At 41.4% G+C, this 23286-nt stretch overlaps 2 protein-coding genes across 2 annotated transcripts; both read left to right on the top strand.

The window, feature by feature from the left end:
* Positions 1-295: 295 nt before the first annotated feature.
* On the top strand, positions 296-3013 carry LOC135152196 (uncharacterized). The gene has a single exon (XM_064092032.1). The coding sequence runs from the start codon at positions 296-298 to the stop codon at positions 3011-3013; it is 2718 nt and encodes a 905-aa protein (XP_063948102.1).
* Positions 3014-20938: 17925 nt separating this feature from the next.
* On the top strand, positions 20939-21998 carry LOC135152195 (uncharacterized). The gene is made up of 3 exons (XM_064092031.1): positions 20939-21468; positions 21661-21793; positions 21927-21998. Exons 1-3 carry the CDS (start codon positions 20939-20941, stop codon positions 21996-21998), a joined length of 735 nt encoding a protein of 244 aa, XP_063948101.1.
* The last annotated feature ends 1288 nt before the right edge of the window (positions 21999-23286 follow it).

The raw sequence follows: 23286 nt of genomic DNA, 5'->3' as shown, positions 1-23286 counted from the left end.
GGATACTGTTTTTAAAGAGGAACTCATCCAACTACTCCGGAGCTATGCAGATGTCTTTGCCTGGAGCCCGGACGACATGCCCGGGTTGGATGAATCATTGGCAATGCACAGCCTTGACGTCGATCCCAAAAAGAAGCCTGTTAAACAAAAACGAAGAAATTTCGCCCCGGAGAGGCAAAAGGCAATAGATGAGGAAGTTGGCAAGTTAATGAAGGCCGATATCATATGTGAAATCAAATACCCGGAATGGCTCGCCAACGTAGTCATGGTTAAGAAAGCAAACGGCAAGTGAAGGATGTGCGTCGACTACACGGACCTGAATGCAGCGTGCCCCAAGGACCCTTATCCTCTACCAAGCATCGATCAGCTCATTGATGCCACATCAGGACACCTGATGTTAAGCTTTATGGACGCCACATCAGGATCCACATACCAGAAAGCCATGAATGAAATTTTCAAAGATCAACTTGGAAGGAATTTGGAATGCTACGTCGACGACATCATCTCCAAATCCACTTCGGTCCCGGGTCACATTTCTGATCTCAAAGAATGTTTTGAGAACATGAGAAGGACTAAGCTAAAGCTCAACCCGGACAAGTGCACCTTTGGAGTAGAGGCTGGAAATTTTTTGGGTTTTATGGTAAGTAACCGGGGTATCGAGGCCAACCCGGAGAAGATCAAAGCTGTACAAGAGATGCAACCACCTCGGACTCAGAGGGAGGTCCAAAAGCTAGCAGGGTCCTTAGCGGCACTCCGAAGGTTTGTCTCCAAACTCGCTGAAAGATGTCTACCATTCTTTGAATTGTTAAAAGGGGCAAAAAATCAGAAATTAGTAGAATGGAGCCCGGATTGCCAAAGAGCCCTTGATGAAATAAAAGCATATCTGTCCAAACCCCCAATCCTGACAAAAGCCTTACCCGGAGAACCTCTCTACCTATACCTGTCAGCCGGTCCCTTCGCCGTCGGGGCAGTCTTGATCCGGGAAGAAGCCGGACAACAGAAGCCCGTCTACTATGTCAGCCAAGTCCTCAAAGATGCGGAGACCAGATACCCCAACTTAGAAAAATTTGCATTTGCACTGATCACCGCATCCAGGAAACTCAGACACTACTTTCAAGGAAGAGAAATCAGGATTGTCACAGACCAACCTTTGAGGAAAATCATCCACAAGCCAGACATCTCCGGGAGGCTGGTAAACTGGGCAATCGAACTTAGCCAGTTCAGCCTAACATTCCTACCCCGGACAGCAGTCAAAGCCCAGGTCCTGGCAGACTTCGTGGTGGAATGTAACTTCCCTGAAATCCAGGCAACTCCCATGGAAACTGGACCAGAAGCCCCGGTACAATCTAACCCGGGGTCTTGGATACTCCATGTCGACGGCTCCTCAACAACCGAGAGGTCAGGAGCCGGGCTAATCCTGAAGAGCCCGGATGGGTTCACCATCAAAACAGCAATCTCCTTCGGTTTCGCAGCAACCAACAACCAAGCGGAATACGAAGCCCTCCTAGCAGGGTTAAAATTAGTCCGGACCCTGTCTATCCGAAATCTCACCATCTACAGTGATTCCCAGATCGTGGTCAGGCAGACCAATGGAGAATACCTTGCCAAAGACCCGATCCTGACCAAGTATCAAGCCTTGGTGAAAAGCTACCTTACTCTGATCCCCGGGTGCAGGATCTTGCAAGTCAACAGGGAAGAAAATGCTGAAGCAGACAACCTCTCCAGGTTGGTTCAAAATTCAGCGGATCTAGATAGCTCAGTCTATTTCGAAGAATTGCACAAGCCAACGATAGAACATGAAGAAATTTTTGAAATCAACAACGACCCTACCTGGATGACTCCCCTGATCAACTACATAGAGAAGGGAGAGTTACCCGAAGACAAGGGGAAAGCACAACGGCTGAAGGCTAAGGCGGCCAAATTTTTTGTCGAAGAAGGGACACTCTTCCGCCGGACCTACTCATCCCCAATCCTGAAATGCATAGGTCCGGAGGAGGCCGAATATTGTCTAAGAGAAGTTCACGAAGGGATCTGCGGAGATCACATGTCGGCAAAAGGCCTGGCATATAAAATCATCCGGCAAGGCTACTACTGGCCAACTATCCACCAGGATGCAATGGAATTTGTGAAAAGATGCAAGAACTGTCAGCTGTTCAGCAACGTGCCCCGGATAAGCCCTGTCCTACCTTCTTCAGTTTTATCTCCGATCCCCTTTGCTGTATGGGGGATAGACATCATGGGACCCTTTCCCCGGGCTAAAGGAGACCTCAGATACTTGCTTGTCTCCATTGATTATATGACCAAGTGGGTTGAAGCCAAGGCAATGCGGACGATCAATCAACAAGATGTCATCCGGTTCATGGACAACATCCTGATGAGATTCAGGCTACCAAGAGTCCTGGTCTCAGATAATGGACCCCAGTTCATAGGGTCAGACTTCGAAAGCTACCTGGCTGAAAGAGGCATCAAACACAAGAAGTCTTCAGTCGCCTATCCTCAAGGAAATGGCCAGGTAGAGGTCACCAACCGGATCCTCCTAAGAGGAATTGAAAAAAGACTTGAAGAAAGCAAGAGCAAGTGGCCAGAAGAACTACCTCATGTCCTCTGGTCATACCGAACTAGTCCTCGGTCAAGCACCGGAGAAACTCCCTTCAAATTGGCCTATGGAACGGAGGCAATGCTCCCAATCGAAGTCGGGTCACCTTCCCACAGAGTGATCAACTTCGACGAAATCGCGAATGAAGAAGGACTCCGGGTCAACCTGGACTTGGTAGACGAGGTCCGAGATCAAGCAATCGCAAGGATGGAAAAATACAAAGAGAAGACCCGGGATCACTTCAGCAAAAAATCCCGGGTTAGGAATTTTCAAACAGGAGACCTGGTCCTACGAGATACCGAAGCCTCTGATCCAACCAACACAGGCAAGCTGATGCCTAAGTGGGAAGGCCCATACAGGGTCAAAGAAGTCCTAAGGCCGGGTACCTACAAACTAGAACACATGGACGGGTCATAGGTATCTAACACCTGGCATGGCCTCAGGTTGAGGAAATTCTATCAGTAAAGCCAACGGGAAGAAAAGACCTTAGAAGACAGCTACATATTCCTAAAAAGCAACCATGTATTTTTGATTATCAAAGCTGTGTAACCATCTGAATATCAATGAAGTCTTTTGCTACTTATGAATCCATATTGTTTTTTACTTAGAAAATTTCTAAGGCAACCAAAACATGTCGAGCAAGCAATCCGGGCTAGATATCTACCCGAACCTATCCATACAACCATCTAACTTGGAAAATTTCCAAGTATAAAAGCTAAAGAAAACAGCCAACCCGGGAAGTATCTACCCGGGTCCATCCATGCAACCATTTAACTTGGAAAATTTCTAAGTATAAAAGCTAAAGAAAACAGCCAACCCGGGAAGTATCTACCCGGGTCCATCCATGCAACCATTTAACTTGGAAAATTTCTAAGTATAAAAGCTAAAGAAAACAGCCAACCCGGGAAGTATCTACCCGGGTCCATCCATGCAACCATTTAACTTGGAAAATTTCTAAGTATAAAAGCTAAAGAAAACAGCCAACCCGGGAAGTATCTACCCGGGTCCATCCATGCAACCATTTAAACTTGGAAAATTTCTAAGTATAAAAGCTAAAGAAAACAGCCAACCCGGGAAAGATCTACCCGGGTACATCCATATCTGTTCATTTTACTTAGAAAAATTTCTAAGTGCAAGGTTTTCAAGCAATCAACCCGGGCAGAGGTTACCCGGATCCACCTGTTCATTTTACTTAGAAAAATTTCCTAAATACAAAACTGTTATAAGCAATCAACCCGGGGCATACATTACCCGAGTACACCTGTATGAAGCAATATACAAAGCAAACGAAAGAATTTACAGGCAAATATAACAAGAAAATATTTGATAAACAAACAGCAAGAGTAATCATCCATAAACCCGGGTCTACATAGACCCCGGACAAATATCCTAATGCAGCCTTACAAATTCAGCCTTACAAAGGATTGTATTTCAAAACAAGGAACAAGAAACTAAGCAGAAGGAATATCATCAGCAGGAGGATCATTGGCAGGAGTCTCATTGGCCAGGGGTTCCGAGTCGGCAGAGGAATCAGAGTCCACCTCCTGATCCGGGTCAACATAGGGTTCGGGCTCACCCCCGCCTGCAGAAATCTTGTTCTTCGCAGCAATGTAAAGGTCGATGAAACTCTGGGCATTGGCACCCGGGTCGGTCTTGATATGTTTCTCCGCCACAGTCCAGCAACGCATGACCTCAGCAGCCGCGGCCTTTGACAAGGCATCTCTGTAAGCCGCGGACTGCTGAAATTCAGCAATAACCTCCTCCGGGGCCTTCCGGGTCTCCAACTGCGACTTCAAGTCCGCAATCTGTTCCTCCAACCCGGCCACCCTCTTTTCAGCTTCATCAGCCCGGGTCTCAGCATCTCGGACTTTCTGCTTTAGCTCAGCCTCTTTCCGGATCTCAGCCTCCTTGATCTTGGAAGCAACACTGGCCTCCAGAGCCTCCCTGGCCGACCTCTCCAGATCGAGGTCCTTCACCAACTTCACCGCTTTGGCGTGATTGGCAATAGAGAAATCTCTCTCTTTCTTCAAGTTGGCCAAAGCATGGGTGTTAAACCCGGCCAAGCGACCACCCAGCTGACAGAGAAACATTAGGCCCGGGTCAACAAAACCAGAATTATAAAAAACAAGGAAAACGAAGCAAAGTACAAGAGGAAATTGAACCCGGGTTAGAAAATTACCTGACCCCACAGGTCCCCGATTTCCTTGAAGTTCTCAACGAGACCCTGGTCCTCCATCATCTCCCAATCCTGGTCAGAAGGGAGCTCGGACATCAACCCGATCACCTTCTTGACCGGATACTTCCCAAACTTGGGCGTCGGCCGGGAACCACCCCCGAGTTCGATCCCCGGGTCCACTACATCCATAGCCTCTTTACCCGGATCCCCCACCGTCATATCGATGATCTCTACCTGAGAAGAATCAGTCTTCTTCTTCTTTTTCTTTGGCTCGTGGATCGGGCTCTCCACCTCCACAGCAGCAATCTCCAACTCCGGGTTCTCAACCGGAACCTCCGGATCCGGGGTAGCACTTGAGTGTCCGGTCCCGTCTGTCTCTTGGCGAGAAGACCCGGATTCCCCCCTCTTGGCGCCCCTCTTCTTCTTCGCCGACTTATCTTTCGGCTGTGGCTTCGGAAGGGTATGAACACCCCCCAAGTTTCTCAAAGCAGCGGCAAAAGAGTCGTTGGCAGACATAGCTCTCCAAAGATCCGGGTCAAAATACGGAAGACCTGTCAAGAATCAAGAGAACCCGGGTCAATACAAAGAAATATTGCAATAAATTATTCTAAGGAACATGCCACAAGTAAGAAGACCCGGACAAGATAGCAATATGCAGGTAACAAACAAGAAGACCCGGATAAGATGCTACAAAAGAAACAACAAAAAAAAAAGCTAAGGAAAAAAATGCAACTCACAACCACCCTCGTGCAATTGATTATGCTGCATAAACGTGTCCCGGGTCAACTGAAACCCGAGACAAGTGCAGAACTCAATGAACTGAGCCCGGAACTCCCCAGCTGCTCCGGGCGCTCCAGAATCCGTCTTCACCTTCTTGTCATCCGTTTCTATGTAAGGCATGAAAGCCAGGTCCAGACCCTTCAGCATAATGATTTCGCCATTCCATCCCTTCAGCGAACTCTGATGCATAACCGAGCTCACGAATCCGGAGCCCAAACCACACTCCTTCGAACGAAAGCGTAGCTCATATAGGGGCTTCACCCCGGACTTCTTAAACTGGAACAACATACGAAACAATCTCAAAGTGGGATAATAACTCATCTTGTTGCACGCCCACAGAAACCAGGTCATCCATTTGACCGCATTCGGCGTCAACTGCATCGGGGACACCTTCCACTCATACTTACACAGATGTTTGAAGAAAACATGCCATCGGGGGTTCCACCCGGATCGAAGATGTTCCATCCACACCGGGACGAAACCATCAGCAGGCCGGTGATATATCATCTCCCCGGGCTCGGGCCACCTCCACTCAACCTCCGGAGGCAGTTGGAAAGCCACCCGGATCATCCGATCAGCCGCATCCGGAGACATCTCCCTAATGTGACTCTTCAACGGGAACGGAGCCCGGATTCCAGTCAACTCCCGAAAGTTTTCATCAAACTCCTCTTTATTATAGGGGCCCAACTTCCCATTCGGGTGCTTACACCTGTAGAAGCCGGCCATATTGGTGTAAAAGCCCTTCTCTTCGACAAGGGGAGCCTTAGTAATGAAGTAGGATTTGCAGTCACACCACATACCCTCCGGGGACATAATCACCTGCCTCCCGATCGTCTTTGTTACTTTTTGAAACTCGGACACCACTCCTGAGGAGGAGACTTCCCTCTCCGACATCTTAACCCGGGCGCGGAAAGCAAGAGTTTGAACTTCGTCGCACTCGGTATCACTAGAGAACTCCCCGGGTACAGCCGAGTAAGCAACGATTTCTCTTCTTGGCGGCCTAGGGATCCGGACCATAAACCTAAATGAAAAAGCAACCCGGGTCAGTTTTAGAATTCACATATGGTTACAGATTTTTGTTGGGTCCGGATCCCATCCTAATTCTATGTGGAAAAGCATCAAGAAAAGAGAAACGACCAAGTACAAGCAACACTACCCGAATACCAACTACAGCAACTCACCCGACTCCACCCGAGTCCTCTCCTTTCCCCAGGTTTTCGTGGGGAGAAAAGTACTACATACAAGAAAGCTACCCGGGTCCCACATACACGCTACAGCACAACAAAAATTCCCCCAAGTACGAAAACAAAACAACCCAAAATCCCTACCCGGACCTAACATGTATACCCGGGCAAGTACATTCACAACCTATAAACACCCCAAAACAACTATCCTAACCTACCCAACCCGAGCACAGATACCTTACCCGGGTTCAGTTCAAACCCCCGAAAACCCAAAAGCCACAAACAGTCTCTTCATCATTTCAAAAACAAAATCAAGATCGAAACTCAAAACCCTCACAATTATACACATACAGATACATATACATAACCAAGAACACCAAGAATATTCAAACAAAACTTCAAAACCCAGATTTTCAAAAACCAAAACCCCAAACTTAAGCCCAAACGTCAAGCCATTTCGAATCAAAACACAAAAACCACAAAACAAACTTCCAAACCCGCAGCAAACACATGCAATATCAAGACAAAAATACAAACAGGGCACTAGAAAAGTTCGAAAGCAAAATCAAGCATATACCAAACGATACAATGTAAAAGGAAGAAGCAAAGCAAATCACTTACTTGGTACGAAGACGAGGAAAAAGAGCGAAACCGCAGGCAGCAATCGGCAAAAACTCCGAGGAAAAATAGAACACGAACGAGCGGTTTTTGAAGAAATGGCAGAGAAAACAAGTAAAAACTAAAGTGAAAATGGAGAAGTGAAGAGGGGATGCGTGTATTTATATACATAGCCGCAGTAATAGGCCACGTGGCGATTTTCTATTGGCTGTGTAACAGTTATTACAGCCGTTCATCATTATTCCTCCTCAAAAGACGCGACAATTCAACTTCCAAGACACACAACCCGTCGAATTCTGCATACCTCAAACGATTCGCCATCCCTCAACCCGGACACCTCTACCTACCCGGATCCACCCACACTGAAGTACGAAGATCGACGAGATTCACTCAAACCCGGGTCCCTCTACAACAAAATCTCTAACCTTGCCCGGGTCCATCCAAGCCAGAATAAGTCATCAACAAAAACTCTGCTCTAGCCCGGATCTATCCAGGCCGGGGGGCAAGCATAGACACCCACTCTTACCCGGATCCACTCAGTCGGAGAAGCAAAAGCAAAAAACTCCACTCTACTCCCTCACATAGAGAATCTATATAAGGGAGTGGGGGGCAAATGATAGGGTATAACCCGGTCAAGCCACACCCGGATCCTTTAGAAGAACCCGTGCCCCGGGTGGCCGTCGACACCCTAGGGTATCCTCCGGGCTCGCCGGGTCATGCAACTCGGACAGCATAGCTTACCCGGACATTGAAGAACATGCTACTCACCCGAGATAGGAGATGGACCCGGGTACCTCTCAACCACACCCCTCGACCGGGGTCCAAACATGTACCAGCCGACATCTACTGCACGAGGCACAGACTGACACAATGAAGACAAAACATAACGGTCAACTACTGGCGATAGAGACAAGCCAGGGAACATTCCAAAATACTACTCCTACGCTGACACCTGGACACGTGTAGGGGATCAAGCCCCTACACGTGTAGGACCAGGATCCAGGTACGCACCCTTGAACCCTAATCCTTGGCCTATAAATAGACCAAAGATCAAGAGTTCAAGGGTAACTTAACTTCACTCTCTACACTCATCCTCACACACACACTTACACTCAGCATATACTTAAATACTCTCAGCCACCAGCCACCAGCAACCACCACACATACACCTTCACCCACCACATATAGATAACACACTTTCTCTAGTCTTTATCCTTCCGAAACCTACGCTTACTCTCACGCCGGAGGCGCCGCGGGGTCAAAACCCCCCTCCGGTGTTGTTTTGTAGGCTCCCATCCAGCAGCTTCACCACAGAACCACCAGCCACGGCGGAGGAAGGACCGGGATCGGAGATTGGCGTTATCAATAGGAGCTAATGTCATGCTACAATTGAATCAGTATGACAAACTGAAGCATTGTCATACTATACAATTTTCGGTATGACAATCCAGTATGACATAAGACTTGGAGGCTAAGTATGAAGCAGTATGACAATGCAAAGTAATGTCATACTACTTTACTTCGGTATGACAAATCATGACATTGTCATGCTATCTCAAATTCGGTATGACAATGTATAGCATTGTCATGCAGAGGCACATGGTATGACATTCTCTAAGAATGTCATGCCCACTGATTCAATTCTCCAGTACGCACGCTGCTTCAGTGAACGAAAGTTTATAAACTTTCGTTCTTTAGCCAGCTCCTTAGAAATGCTTTTAATCCCGCACAGCTTATAATCTTTAATCAATAAATATTTAATTTAATCCACAAATTATAAAAATAAATATCTAATATTATTAGACATTTATAAATATAATTTTCTAATTAATTAAAATATTTATTAATATAAATAAATCCTTACGGTCCAAGCTGCGGTCTCTAGAGGGCCGGGAACCGGACTCCTTTCGCCTTGCAAATAATATTTTAATTCCATCCGGGATTCCAGCTTTAAGATTATATCACTTTCCATTGTGCTGGTGATAATTCTTTTCCCTCATAGTCAGACAGGACTAAGATTCGGTCTCCTGTGGGTCTAGAACCGGATCCCTTTTGCTTTGAAAATTATAAATCAATTCCAACCGGGTTGCCAGCATTAAGAATATATCACACTCCATTGTGTTGGTGATAATTCTTTTTCCCATAGCTAGACAGGTCTGAGCGGCGGTCTCCTTGTCCTTCCTTTTAGCCTTCTTTCTTTTGCTTTCTTTTTGTAAATTAATTCTAAATCAATTAACTTATTAATAAACTTAATTATCAAATTAATTCAAATTGAATTAATTTAACAACTAAATAAATTAATAGAGATTAATTATTTAACAAAGAATTAATTAAAAAGTGTATATCCCAGAAAGCAAATGTCTTGAGCCTTCGTCTTGATCATCACTCGGCTTGAACGACCACCTTCCTTTGATGTTAAATATTCAATATAAATAGCTGACACACAAATGTACTGTCTGGTTCATCTGTGCCTAACTAAATTGAATATTCTCCATCAATTAAACATTTGAGCTGTGGTCGGGTCTTCGACTCTTTGTCTTCTAGTTCAACTTCATTTCAGTACACATATGGAATCTCTGATGAAATAAATACTTGAATCTTCGTACCTTCTGAACTCCTTGAACTGCTACACAATTTATTTAGCACCGAGGCTTGATCATATGAAATTAACTTCTTCCAGTGGCTTGTAGCGGATATCTTGGAATTCTTCTGACATTCTGATTCTTGTATCCACTTTACTTTCTTGATCTGATTCCAGCTAAACTATCTACTATCATAACTTATCAGAGACTAATCCAAGTTGAGTTACAAGTTGTCAGGTCATCAAACACAAGTTGAGTTATCACCGGTTGTACAAATAGGCTTAGACATGTACCTTGCAATAAGGCCTTTCAGATATACTTCTTCGTCAACCTTTCCGTTCGGAAATGCACTTTTCACATCCATCTGGTAAACTTTGAAGTTGGAGTGTGCAACAAATGTAAGAAAAAATCGGATGGCTTCAAGACAAGCAACTAGAGCATAGGTTTGATCATAATCGATTCCCTCTTCTTGGGAATAACCTTTAGCGACCAGTCTGGCTTTGTTTCTCACAACAATGCCATCACCATCAAACTTGTTCCGGTAGACCCATCTAGTTCCAATCACAGACTTACCCTTAGCCCTTCGAACCAGGGCCCAGACTTCTTATCTCTCACATTGATTGAGCTCTCCTTGCATGGCAATAACCCAATCAGGATCAGCAAGTGCTTCCTTTACTTTCTTTGGTTTTGATTGAGATACAAAACCAGAAAATAGACATTCATTTGATTGTAGCACTTCTACTCCTGACACCAGCATCAGTATGACCAATAATAAGTTCAAAGGGATGATCTCTACTCCAGATCCTTTACCTTGTAAGTTATGTCCTTGATGATTCAGCTGTATTTTTATTAAGCTGAAGTGTGTGACTAGTTGATCCACCAGCTTCCCTTGAGTTGTTGCCAGGTAGACTTGATGATCCACCACTAGCATTAGTGGAATCTTCAGTGTTTCCACCATTGCCTGGATCATCACCATCATTGTTGTCATCTCCTGTTGCAACCTCAAATGGCACATCATCATCTAAATCTGAATCTGGATAGTTATCAAACTTCAGAGACTCAGATGGATGAGCAGATTATAGACTTGGGAGTTTAGTGTCATCCAATGTTACATTGACACTAACTTTCATTGACAGAGTGTCAATTACGAAAAATCTATAAGCTGAATTGGTACAACCAACAAAGATGGCTTCATATGCCTTTGGTTCAAATTTATTCAAATTCTCTTTTCCATCTTTGAGAACATAGCATTTAGCTCCAAAAACATGAAGACGTTTGACATATGGTTTCTTGTTAGTATACAACTGAAATGGAGTTTTCATATGATCCTTATTTATCAAAGTTCGATTCTGGGTGTAGCAGGCAGTAGTCACAGCTTCAGCCCAAAAGTAGAAAGGAAGCTTTGATTCAACAATCATTATCCTTGCAGCTTCAATCAACGTACGATTCTTTCTTTCGACGGCTCCATTTTGTTGAGGAGTCCTTGGTGCTGAATACTGCCATCTAATTCCTTTTTCAGAGTAAAAGTTGATTAAGGTTTGATTCTTGAATTTCATGCCATTATCTGACCTTATAGATTTTATTAGAACACCCGTATTCAATTCAACTTGTCTTATATGATCAATAACTGTCAGTGGAGTTTCATCCTTGGAAGACAGGAAGTAAACCCAGGTATATTTCGAGAAGTCATCCACAATGACTAAGGCATATTTTCCTCCATCAATTGACGTAACATTCACTGGGCCCAACAAGTCCATATGCAAGAGCTGCAATGGATTAGTGATGTTGTTGATGGTCTTGCCTTTGAGAGATGCTCTATTTGCTTTTCCTTTCCGACAAGCTTCACAGAGATCATCAGTCGAAAATTCCAGAGAAGGCAAACCTCTCACTAGATCTCTCTTGACCAGAGAGTTCATAGGTTTAAAATTATGATGTGAGAGTTTCTTATGCCATACCTAACTATCGCCAGCAGATGCCATTGCATGGAAATAGTGAACTGCATTTCTTGGTCCAGATCATAAATCAGCTACATAAATATTGCCTTTCCTTATGCCATATAGTGAAGGACGCTGATTCTTAATATGTTTGATAATACATATCTCCTTTTCAAAATGAACATAGTGTCCCTTCTCACAGAACTGACAGATACTAAGAAGATTATGTTCAAGTCCTTAACCTATAGCAATTCCTTCGATGATGATCCTTCCAACTTTGTACTTGCCATATCCTACAGTACAAAAGTAACTGAAAGGCTAGCTGCCTCTCTTACTTCTGTCAGCAGGGATCTCGTGCCAGTCATGTGCATTGACGTGTAGGAACAATCGGACCTTGGCCTGCGTTTTATGATACTAACTAAAAGTTCAAAAAGAATATTAACCTTAATCGCTACGGCGCAAGCGATTCAAATCCACGTCTTCTACTGTATTCCCTGATTCTACTTGGACGAAGTGTGGCCTTCGATCTCCCAAGATGTGCCACTCCTTAAAGCTCCGAAAACCCAAAACCCTAACTGTCTCCTTGAGAAAAACGTCTGCCTCTCTCAAACTCTAGGATGAATTCGTTTTGGTGTGTCTTTCAGCTTTAGGAGAACGAGAATATATATAGGCTACAGTAGGGATCATGGACCATTAGGTCAGGCCTTCCAATGACATTCCGGGCCAGGCCCAATGTCATTGAATATTAATTCAATCCACTAAAGAATTAATATTTGCACTACTTTTCCTAATTCCGTAAATTAATTATTTAATTCGGCTCCCATATTAATTGCTTATAAATTCCCCATGTTTAAGATATCGCATGTCCATTAATTAAATTAAATTCTGACAATTAATTTAACCAATATCTTTTATCCTTGATCATCCACTCAACTTCATAATTATGCAAGAACAAATCTGCCTTCAGGACTAAAGCATAATTATCTTTATGAGCTTTCAAGAGGACATCATCACCCGAATATATTTTTCGGACATGGTTTCCTTTTATAGTTAATATCCCACTCTGTATATAATGTCATTGCCCAATACATAAATTCGTAATTTAAAATAAATTACATAACTTACGAGTCAAGGCATGTGCATTAAATACAAGTGTCAATCACTATATCCGGATTAAGAACCTAAGCAATAATAACATTATAGAATCTTAGTTCTTTATTGTCAGAATAAAAGAAACAATTATTGTACTATTTTGATCCCGTTCAATATACACAAAGTGTAACGCCTGTAATATTTGACTTATATATATTACTGTATTTCATTTTGATGATATATAAATTTTCGTGTCTTGATTACTAAATTATGTGAATCTGACTCGTTTATTGTTACGTGACTTTCGAATATCTTTAGAATGTGCTTGTATGATTTTGATGAATAATTCTCGCTACGCGATTAAATAATATTACTAGTTGCGACGGTTTTGACTTAACATTAATTAATGTGATTGTTGTCGCTACCCGATTTAATAATAATAGAGATTGATACAATTTAGTGATATTTGATGAATTGCGAGTGGCCGATAGATTATAACTTGTAAAATAGCGAATTGATATATATATTTCTCTCGTGATATTACGTGTATGATATTCGTGCTTTTATATTTTGTGTAATGCGAATATTAGAGCCTTAATTGTATATAATCTTTTAAATTCATTCTTTGTCCGAAATTTTTGAAAACTATTTTATTAAACTTCTAAAATCCCATATTATTTGTGATATTAATTTCATGATTTATAGAATTGTACTTTATTTATTAAAACTCTTTCTTTTAATACTTTTAAATCACACTTTTAATAATTACCAAATGTTTATTCTACCATTGCATGCAAAACCACTAACACTTGGAGGAAGGATAATTTAGTCAATTCCACATTGCACTAGCACTTTGGTCAAGTCAAAGAGGAGTCAAAACACTCCACCACACACTCATTTCTCACACACACTCACCCAAAACCCTCTCATCTCTCTCATCTCTCTCCCTCTCCTCTCCTCTCCTCTCGGCCAAACCCCATTCCCCTCCCTCTCCATCATTTTTTCTTCATCTTCTTCATTAATTCGAGTTAAGCAAGTCAAGATCTTCATCACCTAGCTTTGTATCTTCATTTTGGAGGTTAGTTTATATTTGCATGTCAAAGAGCCTAGAGATTTTGGCTTGGATTCTTGTGGATTAAAGTTAAACTCATGGTTGGCTTAAAGTCTTGAACAAAACATGGTCTTGAGGGAGTATCCATTCCCATTTTCAAGCCAGGCTTTTGGTTTCAAACCATTCGGCCATGACCTCTAAGGGAGCCGAATGGAGTGGGTTTGTATGGATGAATTTGTGTGATGAGATGATATTATGCTTGTGATTTCAAGAAGTTTTGATCCCTTACAATGTGTTTTACAAAGTTTTAGACCTTGCATGTTATGATTTATACAAGAAATATGTGAAACTAGTGATCCTATGCCATGATTTTCGAATGGATGCTATATGTGATAATTTGGAGTTTTTAACTTGGTTTTTGATCAATGCATGTCTCGGTTTTTGCCACAAAATGATAATATAGATTGTGCTTTGATGTATTATGCTTAGTTTTAATGCTTAACAAAATTATATGTATGTGCATTGGCTTGGAAAGTGCTTAAAAACTGCTCATGAAATTCTGCTCTGTTTTTGGCCTTGTGTTTTGCTTTGGTTTATGTACATATATAATGGATAATTGTTGTAAACTCCCTTGAGAAGATAGTCAATAGGTGTATATATATTGTAGAGTATGATTTGTGGCTTGATTGATTGGTTTATGGTGTTTGGAAGGGAGTTAAGGTGGAAGGAGACACACACACACTTAGGCAGATTTTTGTACCATAGAAAACTAGGAAATAGGAGGTGTCATGGTTAGGCCCTCATAGGCCCAAGTCACCTGGAGTTGGGACTTGGTATATAAAAGTCTCCAGTAGCCATAAAGGTCATAAAAATATTGATTTAGATAGATGCACACACACATTTCGGGATACACCCCAGAACAGGGCACTTTAGGATCAATTGCATCCTTGAGTGGTTAAAGCTATGTCATTGGTGAGGCCCTCATGGGGCCTTGATTTAGATGAGTTAGGGGAGTCTCAGGAAGCTATTTGAGTCATTGTATTGGTGTATTGAGTGAGTTTAGTGAGTTTCAAGTTGGTAAGATAATGGCAGTCCCCACAGCAAGTCAGGGTGTTCTGTGCCAACTTGGCATGAAGGCCCAAGGAGGCCTGAGCAAGGCCTTAGTGTCATTCCAAGTGCACAACTTAGATTTAGGTCTCAGGTACCTAGAGGAGTCATAATTTCACCAAGGCGCATGGTGGAAACACTTGTTTTTTCCAAAACCCCCAAGAGGTGCCAAACTGCCTAGGAAGAATGGTCACTTTAGTACACTAGTTTTTTAAGGCCTTTGTAGGCAAGGCCTTTGAGTCACACCACTTCACAAAGTTAGTTTAGTTTGGAGTGTGTCATTAGTGAGGCCTTGACCTCAGATTGAGTCCAAGAGTTATTTTTAAGTCATATTAGATAGTGCAAGTTAGTTTAAGTCAATGCACTTAGTGTAGATACATTATTTCTACCAAGGCACACAAGTGTTGCCAAGGTAAGCATACTAGTAAGTCACTTAGGTTGCACTTCACTTGCAAGTCTTGGGAGGTGGGGCACAAGTGTGCCCTACTAATAATTGGTTAAGTTGAGGTCAGTAGAGTATAGTTAGGAGGTATTGGTCTTAGACCTTATGTGTTACTTGATTAATTGCTTAAGTGACTTAGGTATAATTAGAGGATTATTAAGTGATATTAGTTAAGTAATAAAATGCCATGCTTTATTTGTTATGTGCATTACTTGATGGATATGTTACTCGTTTTAAATAAGTTTAAGTGTATATTATTATATATATGTATATATTTATATATATATATATATATATATATATATATATATATTTATACACGAAAGGGTAGTTAGCATTGTAGTGACGAGGATACTATTAATTATAGGTGCAAGTAGGAGGCCAGGCAAGGAACCCCTAGAAGCATCTATACAAGAGCTCAGTAAGCTTAATCCAGGCAAGTGGAACTCTATACTCTCCTTTATACTTGCTTGATAATTGTATACCCTGTGATTGATGAATTACTGCTTACTTAGAACTGAATCACCTCATCACCCCTTATGATCAAACTTTGGATTCTAATAACACCCTTAATACTTGAATTACCTTTTTCATATAATATCACCTTACACCCACATGAATACACTCTAATAGTCCCTTGATGAATAATGAGAACTTGATACCCCACATTAAACTGAATTATCTCTCTTGGAACCCTGATCTTAATAACATTCCTTGTTTTAGAAAGATCACTTATATTTTGAAAGCACCCTTGCTTATGACTTGTCTTTGATCAAGACCCCTTTTGAAATTGAATTGAATTGAAATAACCTTAAAAAGGAATTGGATAATAATTTTATATTAAGACTGAGGCGCCACTCAATTATTGCACCATCAGTAGCGGGGAGCCTGATGTCTGTTTATGGCCAATGTGTGCCGAGGATCCTCCCTGGTTGAATCACTTTATGTGGTTCGGAGCTTGGTGTGGGCTGATCACCCCTCAATGCTCGTAGCGCCGTGTGTTTCCAATTCCAATAAAATTGATATCTCATCTTGCACCTTTACTTGTGATTATACCTTGTGATATAATTGTTGCTTTTGCACTTGTTTATACTGCATATTGTGAACTGTTATATATACTGCTTTCACTTGTTGAGCTTTTTGCTCATATATTGTGTTGTTTATTATAACCCTTCAGTGAAACCCAAGAATGGCCCGATTCAAGCAGACCGCTCGTAAGTCCACCTCAGGATCAGGGATTGCGTACCGCCGTATGATGGAGCAGGTTGGGAACTCGTAGTTCCCTAATTCTATCTTTAGAAACTTTTGGGATTTAAAATTTGTATTAATGACTTAGACTTAAATCTGGGTTTGTAATACTTTAGATGTTGTTCATACTCATTCCTGGTGATTCCGAGATTGTGGATTAGACTTATAGTTTAATATTTTATAATTATGTAGCTTAATTATCTTTCGTATTATGCATGCTTTAGTCGGTTAATTATGGTGGGTCCGTCACAGTTGGTATTAGAGCGACAGGTTTGAGTCACTGAACAACATAGGATAATTGAATATAAGATAGGATTTAGAGGTTAAGATGAACTTAGATCATGTGGGACTTGTGGCGTTAGAATCTTTTAAGTTTTCTCACCCTTTTTACTTATGACCGCGTATATATATATATATATATATATATATATATATATATATATATATATATATATATATATATATATATATATATATATATATATATATATATAAAACTGTTGGCAGTCATCGTCTTCGTCTAGTCCCGGATTCCCGACTACTGTTCCATTCCCGCTTTACGAGCAGATGGTGAGGCTTACTGACCGACTCGAGGGCCAGAACACGATTCTCCAGCACCGGATTGACCAGCTGTACCGTGAGGACTTTGATGGTGAGGGCAACCGTCCCCGTTTGATTGTTAGGGTCGAGGAGATCATTCGTATGGTTGAGGACCGCTTGGCACCTATTCCTCCCTATCGCGAGCGTGAGAGTCGTATCACTTTGACCGCCATTACTGATGAGCTCCGCCGTGTGATTAGCAGTCTTCGTGAGCCCGTTGCCAGTCCCCCAGCTTCACCAGCATCATCATCATCCACCTAGACTATCTCTTAGTCTATTTATTTCTGTTATCGTGTTATCAGGTACTTTGACTTTTATTCGTACTTGTACCCCGGATTGTTTCGGGAAGACTTTATTTGCACTTTATTTTCTGTTCGTATTGTCCAGTATTTATCATTTGAACTAACGTTTAATTTCGCACTTTGACCATTTATCTCATTTTGATATCATATTGTCATTATATATGCCATGCTTAGACAGATTATGCCATGTTGAACCTTTGGAACTTGATCATGCTTAAACCTTTCCAACATATCATGAATATGACCTTGACCGAATAATTATACCTTTGCAATGTGATACCTTAGACACTAATAATACACACATATACCATGATGCCATGATAATAACAATAAACCTTTACATTGTAAATAACTCTTGAATAATACCTTTGTACCCAATATTTCCGTCTGACATAACATGTATGCATATATTGAACTGTGAATAAGCTTTTCTTGTCTAAATTCAGAATCATGCCTCCTCGAAGAAACCACAATACCAACATTGAGAATATCGAAGAACCACCACCAACCTTGGCTCAACTTATATGCAACTTCTTCACCAACAATCTGTCACCCTTGCTCAACAACCACAACTACTTCAACAACAACTCCAGCAACAACAACAAGCACCTCCACCAACACCTACAACCTTCAAGACCTTTCAAGCTGTGAAACCACCCGAGTTCCGAGGAACTCAATACCCTGTTCAAGCTCAATCCTGGCTTAAGGAAATGGAGAAGGCTTTCACATTGGCTATGGTAATTTAGGAAAAGAAAGTTGAGTATGCATCTTATTTTCTGAAAGATAAAGCAAACTACTAGTGGGAGTTAGCACGTGCTTTAGAAGAAGGTGATGTTATTGCTTGGGACAGGTTTAAGAAGATTTTTCTAGACAAGTATTTTCCAAGGTATATGCAAACTCAGATGGACTTGAAGTTCTTTGAACTGAAGCAAGAAGGAATGACTGTTGGAGAATAAGAGAAGAAATGTACAGAATTGGCAAGGTTCGTGGGAGATTATGTGGACACGGACGAGAAAAAAGCAAAGAGATTTCAACAAGGATTGAAGCTTTGGCTACGAAGCAGAGTGGCTGCTTTTGAATTGGCCACATATACTGAAGTGGTCTAGAAGGCAATGGTGATTGAAGGAAAAAGTGATCAGAATCAGAAGGAGAAGGACAGCAAGAAGAGGAATTTGGGAATAATGGTGAACGTTCGGCTCAAGGGAGCCAAAAGGGGAAGAATTTCAAAAAGTTTGGATTTCAGAATCAAGGAGGTCCCCGAGGTTTCAAGAAAGGTGATAATAGGAATGTGAGGAAGATTCAAGGACCGAGTGGTCAAAGGAGACAACAAGCAAATTCAGAATGCAAGTTCTGCAACAAGAAACACACAGGAAATTGTAATAAGGCTGATATTGTCTGTTTCAAGTGCAACTCGAAGGGTCATTATGCGAACGAGTGCCAAAACCCGAAGCCTTCTGTTACATGTTTCAAGTGTGGAAAGACCGGTCACATGTCAAGAGATTGTAAAGCTTCTGGAACCAATAAATTGATGCAATTGGCAGCTACTCCTTACAATTAAGGAATGACATCTTCTGTTCCGATTCTGCAGTTACCTTCTACTCAAGTCTTTGAGTCTGCAACTCCAGTTTTCCATCCCTCTTATCCGGCTCAAGCAAGGACATTCAACATGAATATCAAAGATGCTGTTCAGAGTTCTGAGGTTGTGGCAGGTACGCTTTCTGTCAACAACATCCATGCTAAAGTGCTATTTGATTCTGGAGCTACTAGAACTTTCATATCTGAATCTTTTGTTGGCAAGTTGAATTGTAAAATTGAACCGTTAGCTGAACCCTTATCTATCATTGTTGCTAATCAAGAACAAGTATCAGTTGGAAGTATTTGCCCCCGGTGTACTATAGAGATTTCTGGCTTTAGTTTTCCTTCTTCCCTTATACCTTTTCGATTAGGAGAATTTGATGTTATATTAGGTATAGATTGGTTAGCAGAAAATGGTGCTCAAATAGATTGTAAGAAGAAGAAGATAATCCTTAAATCTCCTCAAGGCAAGAAAGTAGAGTTTAAAGGGCAGAAACAAGCTAAGGCATTTTTGACGATAATTGAAGCTAAGAAATTGTTAAGACAAGGTTGTGAAGGTTATTTTGCTCATATGATTGATAGATCTAAAGAAACCCCGAATATAGAAAGTATTCCAATAGTTAACGAATTTCTTGATGTATTTCCTGACGATCTTCCTGGATTGTCGCCTGACCGTCAAATTGAGTTTTTTATCGACTTAGCACCCGGCACAGAACCAGTTTCGAAGCAACCGTATCGAATGGCACCGGCAGAAATGAAGGAGTTGGCCAAGCAGTTGCAAGAATTGTTAGATAAAGGAGTTATAAGGCCGACTGTATCCCCGTGGGGAGCTCCAGTTCTTTTTGTGAAGAAAAAGGACGGAAGCATGAGATTGTGCATCGACTATAGAGAATTGAACAAGTTGACAATCAAGAATAGGTATCCTTTGCCTCGAATCGACAACTTATTTGATCAACTCAAAGGAGCAACTTATTTCTCGAAGATTGGCTTGCGTTCGGGATATCATCAATTAAAGATTAAGCCGGAAGACATTCCAAAGACAGCTTTTAGAACTCGATATGGAAATTACGAGTTTCTAGTTATGGCATTCGGATTGACAAACGCGCCAGCCGCCTTCATGGATTTGATGAACCGTGTATTCAAGAAGTATTTAGACAAGTTCGTCATTGTATTCATCGACGATATTCTCATATACTCGAAATCTGAAGAAGAACATGCTGAACATCTAAGGATAGCTTTGGAAACTTTAAGGAAGGAGAAGCTGTATGCAAAGTTCTCTAAATGTGAATTCTGGCTATGAGAAGTGCAGTTTTTAGGGCATATTGTTGGAAGTGAAGGAATTCGAGTGGATCCAGCGAAGATAGAAGCTGTGATGAATTGGGAGAGGCCGAAGACCCCAACTGAAGTTAGAAGTTTCATGGGATTGGACGGATATTATCGAAGGTTTGTGAAGGATTTCTCGAAGATTGCAGTACCGTTGACAAGATTGACTCGGAAGAATCAAAAGTTTGAATGGACCGACAAATATGAGAAAAGTTTTCAAGAATTGAAGCAGAAGTTAGGCACCGCTCCAGTTCTAGCTTTGCCAGATGATCAAGGAGATTTTGTTATCTACAGTAACGCGTCACATAAAGGATTAGGTTGTGTCTTAATGCAAAACGGGAAAGTGATAGCCTACGCGTCAAGACAACTCAAGCCACACGAGCAAAGATATCCGACTCATGACTTGGAATTGGTAGCAATCGTATTTGCTTTGAAGGTTTGGAGACACTATCTTTATGGCGAGAAGTGTGAAATATTCACGGATCACAAAAGCTTAAAGTACATTTTCACGCAAAAAGAGTTGAACATGAGGCAACGAAGATGGTTGGAATTGATTAAAGACTACGGCTGCACGATTAGTTATCATCCCGGAAAGGCGAACGTGGTAGCCGATGCGTTAAGTCGCAAAGAAAGGTTGAATATGTTGACCATGGCCCAAGAACTATCACAAGAATTTGAGAGGATGGGAACTGAAATTCGAGCTCCAAGTACACCTACAGAAATGATTTGTACCATGACTTTTCAGCCTGCATTGATGGAAAAGATAAAGAAGTGCCAAGAGGAAGTGATGAATAAGAAGATGAATGAGTTGACCGGAGAAGAGATTTGTACTCAGAAAGACAACCAAGGAATCTTGAGGTTTTCATCAAGAATTTGGATACCAAATGTGGAAGAATTGAAGAATGAGATTTTGAAGAATGCATACAATTCAGAATTTTCTATTCACCTTGGAAGCACAAAAATGTACCAAGATCTGAAGCAAAACTTTTGGTGGCCGGATATGAAGAAGGAAATTGCTCAATGGATCAGTAAATACTACACTTGCCAAAGAGTAAAAGATGAACATCAGAAGCCAAGTGGATTAATACAGCCTCTAGAGATACCAGAATGGAAGTGGGAGCACATTGCAATGGACTTTATAGTTGGATTGCCAAGGACGAAGTCTAATCATGATGCCATTTGGGTAATAATTGATCGATTGACCAAGTCGGCACATTTTCTGCCAATCAATGAAAGATTTTCAATGGACAAGCTGATTCACATGTATTTGAAAGAGATTGTTACTCGTCATGGAGTTCCAGTATCTATTGTGTCAGATCGAGACCCTCGTTTTAATTCTAGATTCTGGAAGCAATTTCAAGAACATTTGGGAACCCGACTCAAGATGAGTACTGCTTATCATCCACAAACGGATGGACAGAGCGAGCGTACAATTCAAACTATCGAAGACATGTTAAGGTCTTGTGCTTTGGACTTCAAAGGAAATTGGGACGAGCACTTGCCTTTGGTTGAGTTTTCGTATAATAACAGTTATCATGCCAGCATTGGAATGCCCCCGTACGAAGCTCTTTATGGAAGAAAGTGTAGATCTCCGATATATTGGGATGAAGTTGGAGAAAGGAAAGTAATTGGTCCAGAATTGATTCAGCAAACAAAGGAAGCAGTAGATGTGATTCGAAGCAGATTGATTGCAGCCCAAGATAGACAACGAAAATATGCTGACCCGCATAGGAAAGATGTTGAGTATGAAATTAGAGAAGCCGTTCTGTTGAAAGTTGATGTGCTAGAAATAATACATTTAAATCGCAAGCGCACGATCACCGTTTTAATATTTTAAGATTCGTCCACAGAGATTAAAATTATTTTTTTTCGCAACCTATTATTATTTAATCTAGGCGGGTTAGAACAATTAATAGTTGAAAAGTTTTAATATGACTAAAAAAAAGGGAAAATTGATTACTAACTCAAAATCACCAATTAAACCAAAAACTATTTAACTAAACTTAAGCAAAGTTTCGCCTAATTACTTAATCAAATTAAACTACTTTAATAATCTAATTTACTTGATTAAAAACTAGCCATTACTAGCAATGTCAACGAGCAGACTCCACTACTCAGTTTTAACAAAATATATACAAATTAAACTAGAAAGCTGGCCATTAAAGCAAGCAAACAAATCGGACTAAACAATATAAAAACTAACAGAATGAACTTAAAACCCTGAAACCACAACAAAGCAACAATGCAGCACACTCAGGCCAGGACTTGATTTACAAACCCACGCAGCAATTTAAACATGATTCGACTCAGTAAAACAAAACTCAGAACTATTAAAAGCGAAACACAGAAACGGAACTCAGTACAGGACTCGAACTAAACACAAGAAATCGAATGACTCGGAAGCAGGGGAAACACACGCTGCGACTCGGACATGACTCGTCAAAACCCAGAACTCAGCAAGAAACAAACACTATAGCTATTCCCAGGAAATTGAACTCAGCCATTCAAACTCTGAACTCGGCAAAATCGAACTCAATAGCAGACATGGCAAACCCCAGCAAGCACCAGCCAAGCAAACAAAAGGAAACAACCACAGACTACAAACAGATTCGACGGAAACTCAGCTAAAGCGACTCAACAGAACTGACTCAGTTTAATCATCAAAAACGCAGCAGA

The sequence above is a fragment of the Daucus carota genome, chromosome 4 (assembly GCF_001625215.2).
Source record: "Daucus carota subsp. sativus chromosome 4, DH1 v3.0, whole genome shotgun sequence".
NCBI classification, from domain to species: Eukaryota; Viridiplantae; Streptophyta; class Magnoliopsida; order Apiales; family Apiaceae; genus Daucus; species Daucus carota.
The sequence above is the reverse complement of the archived record's forward strand: the minus strand, read 5'-3'. Positions and strand labels throughout refer to the sequence as shown.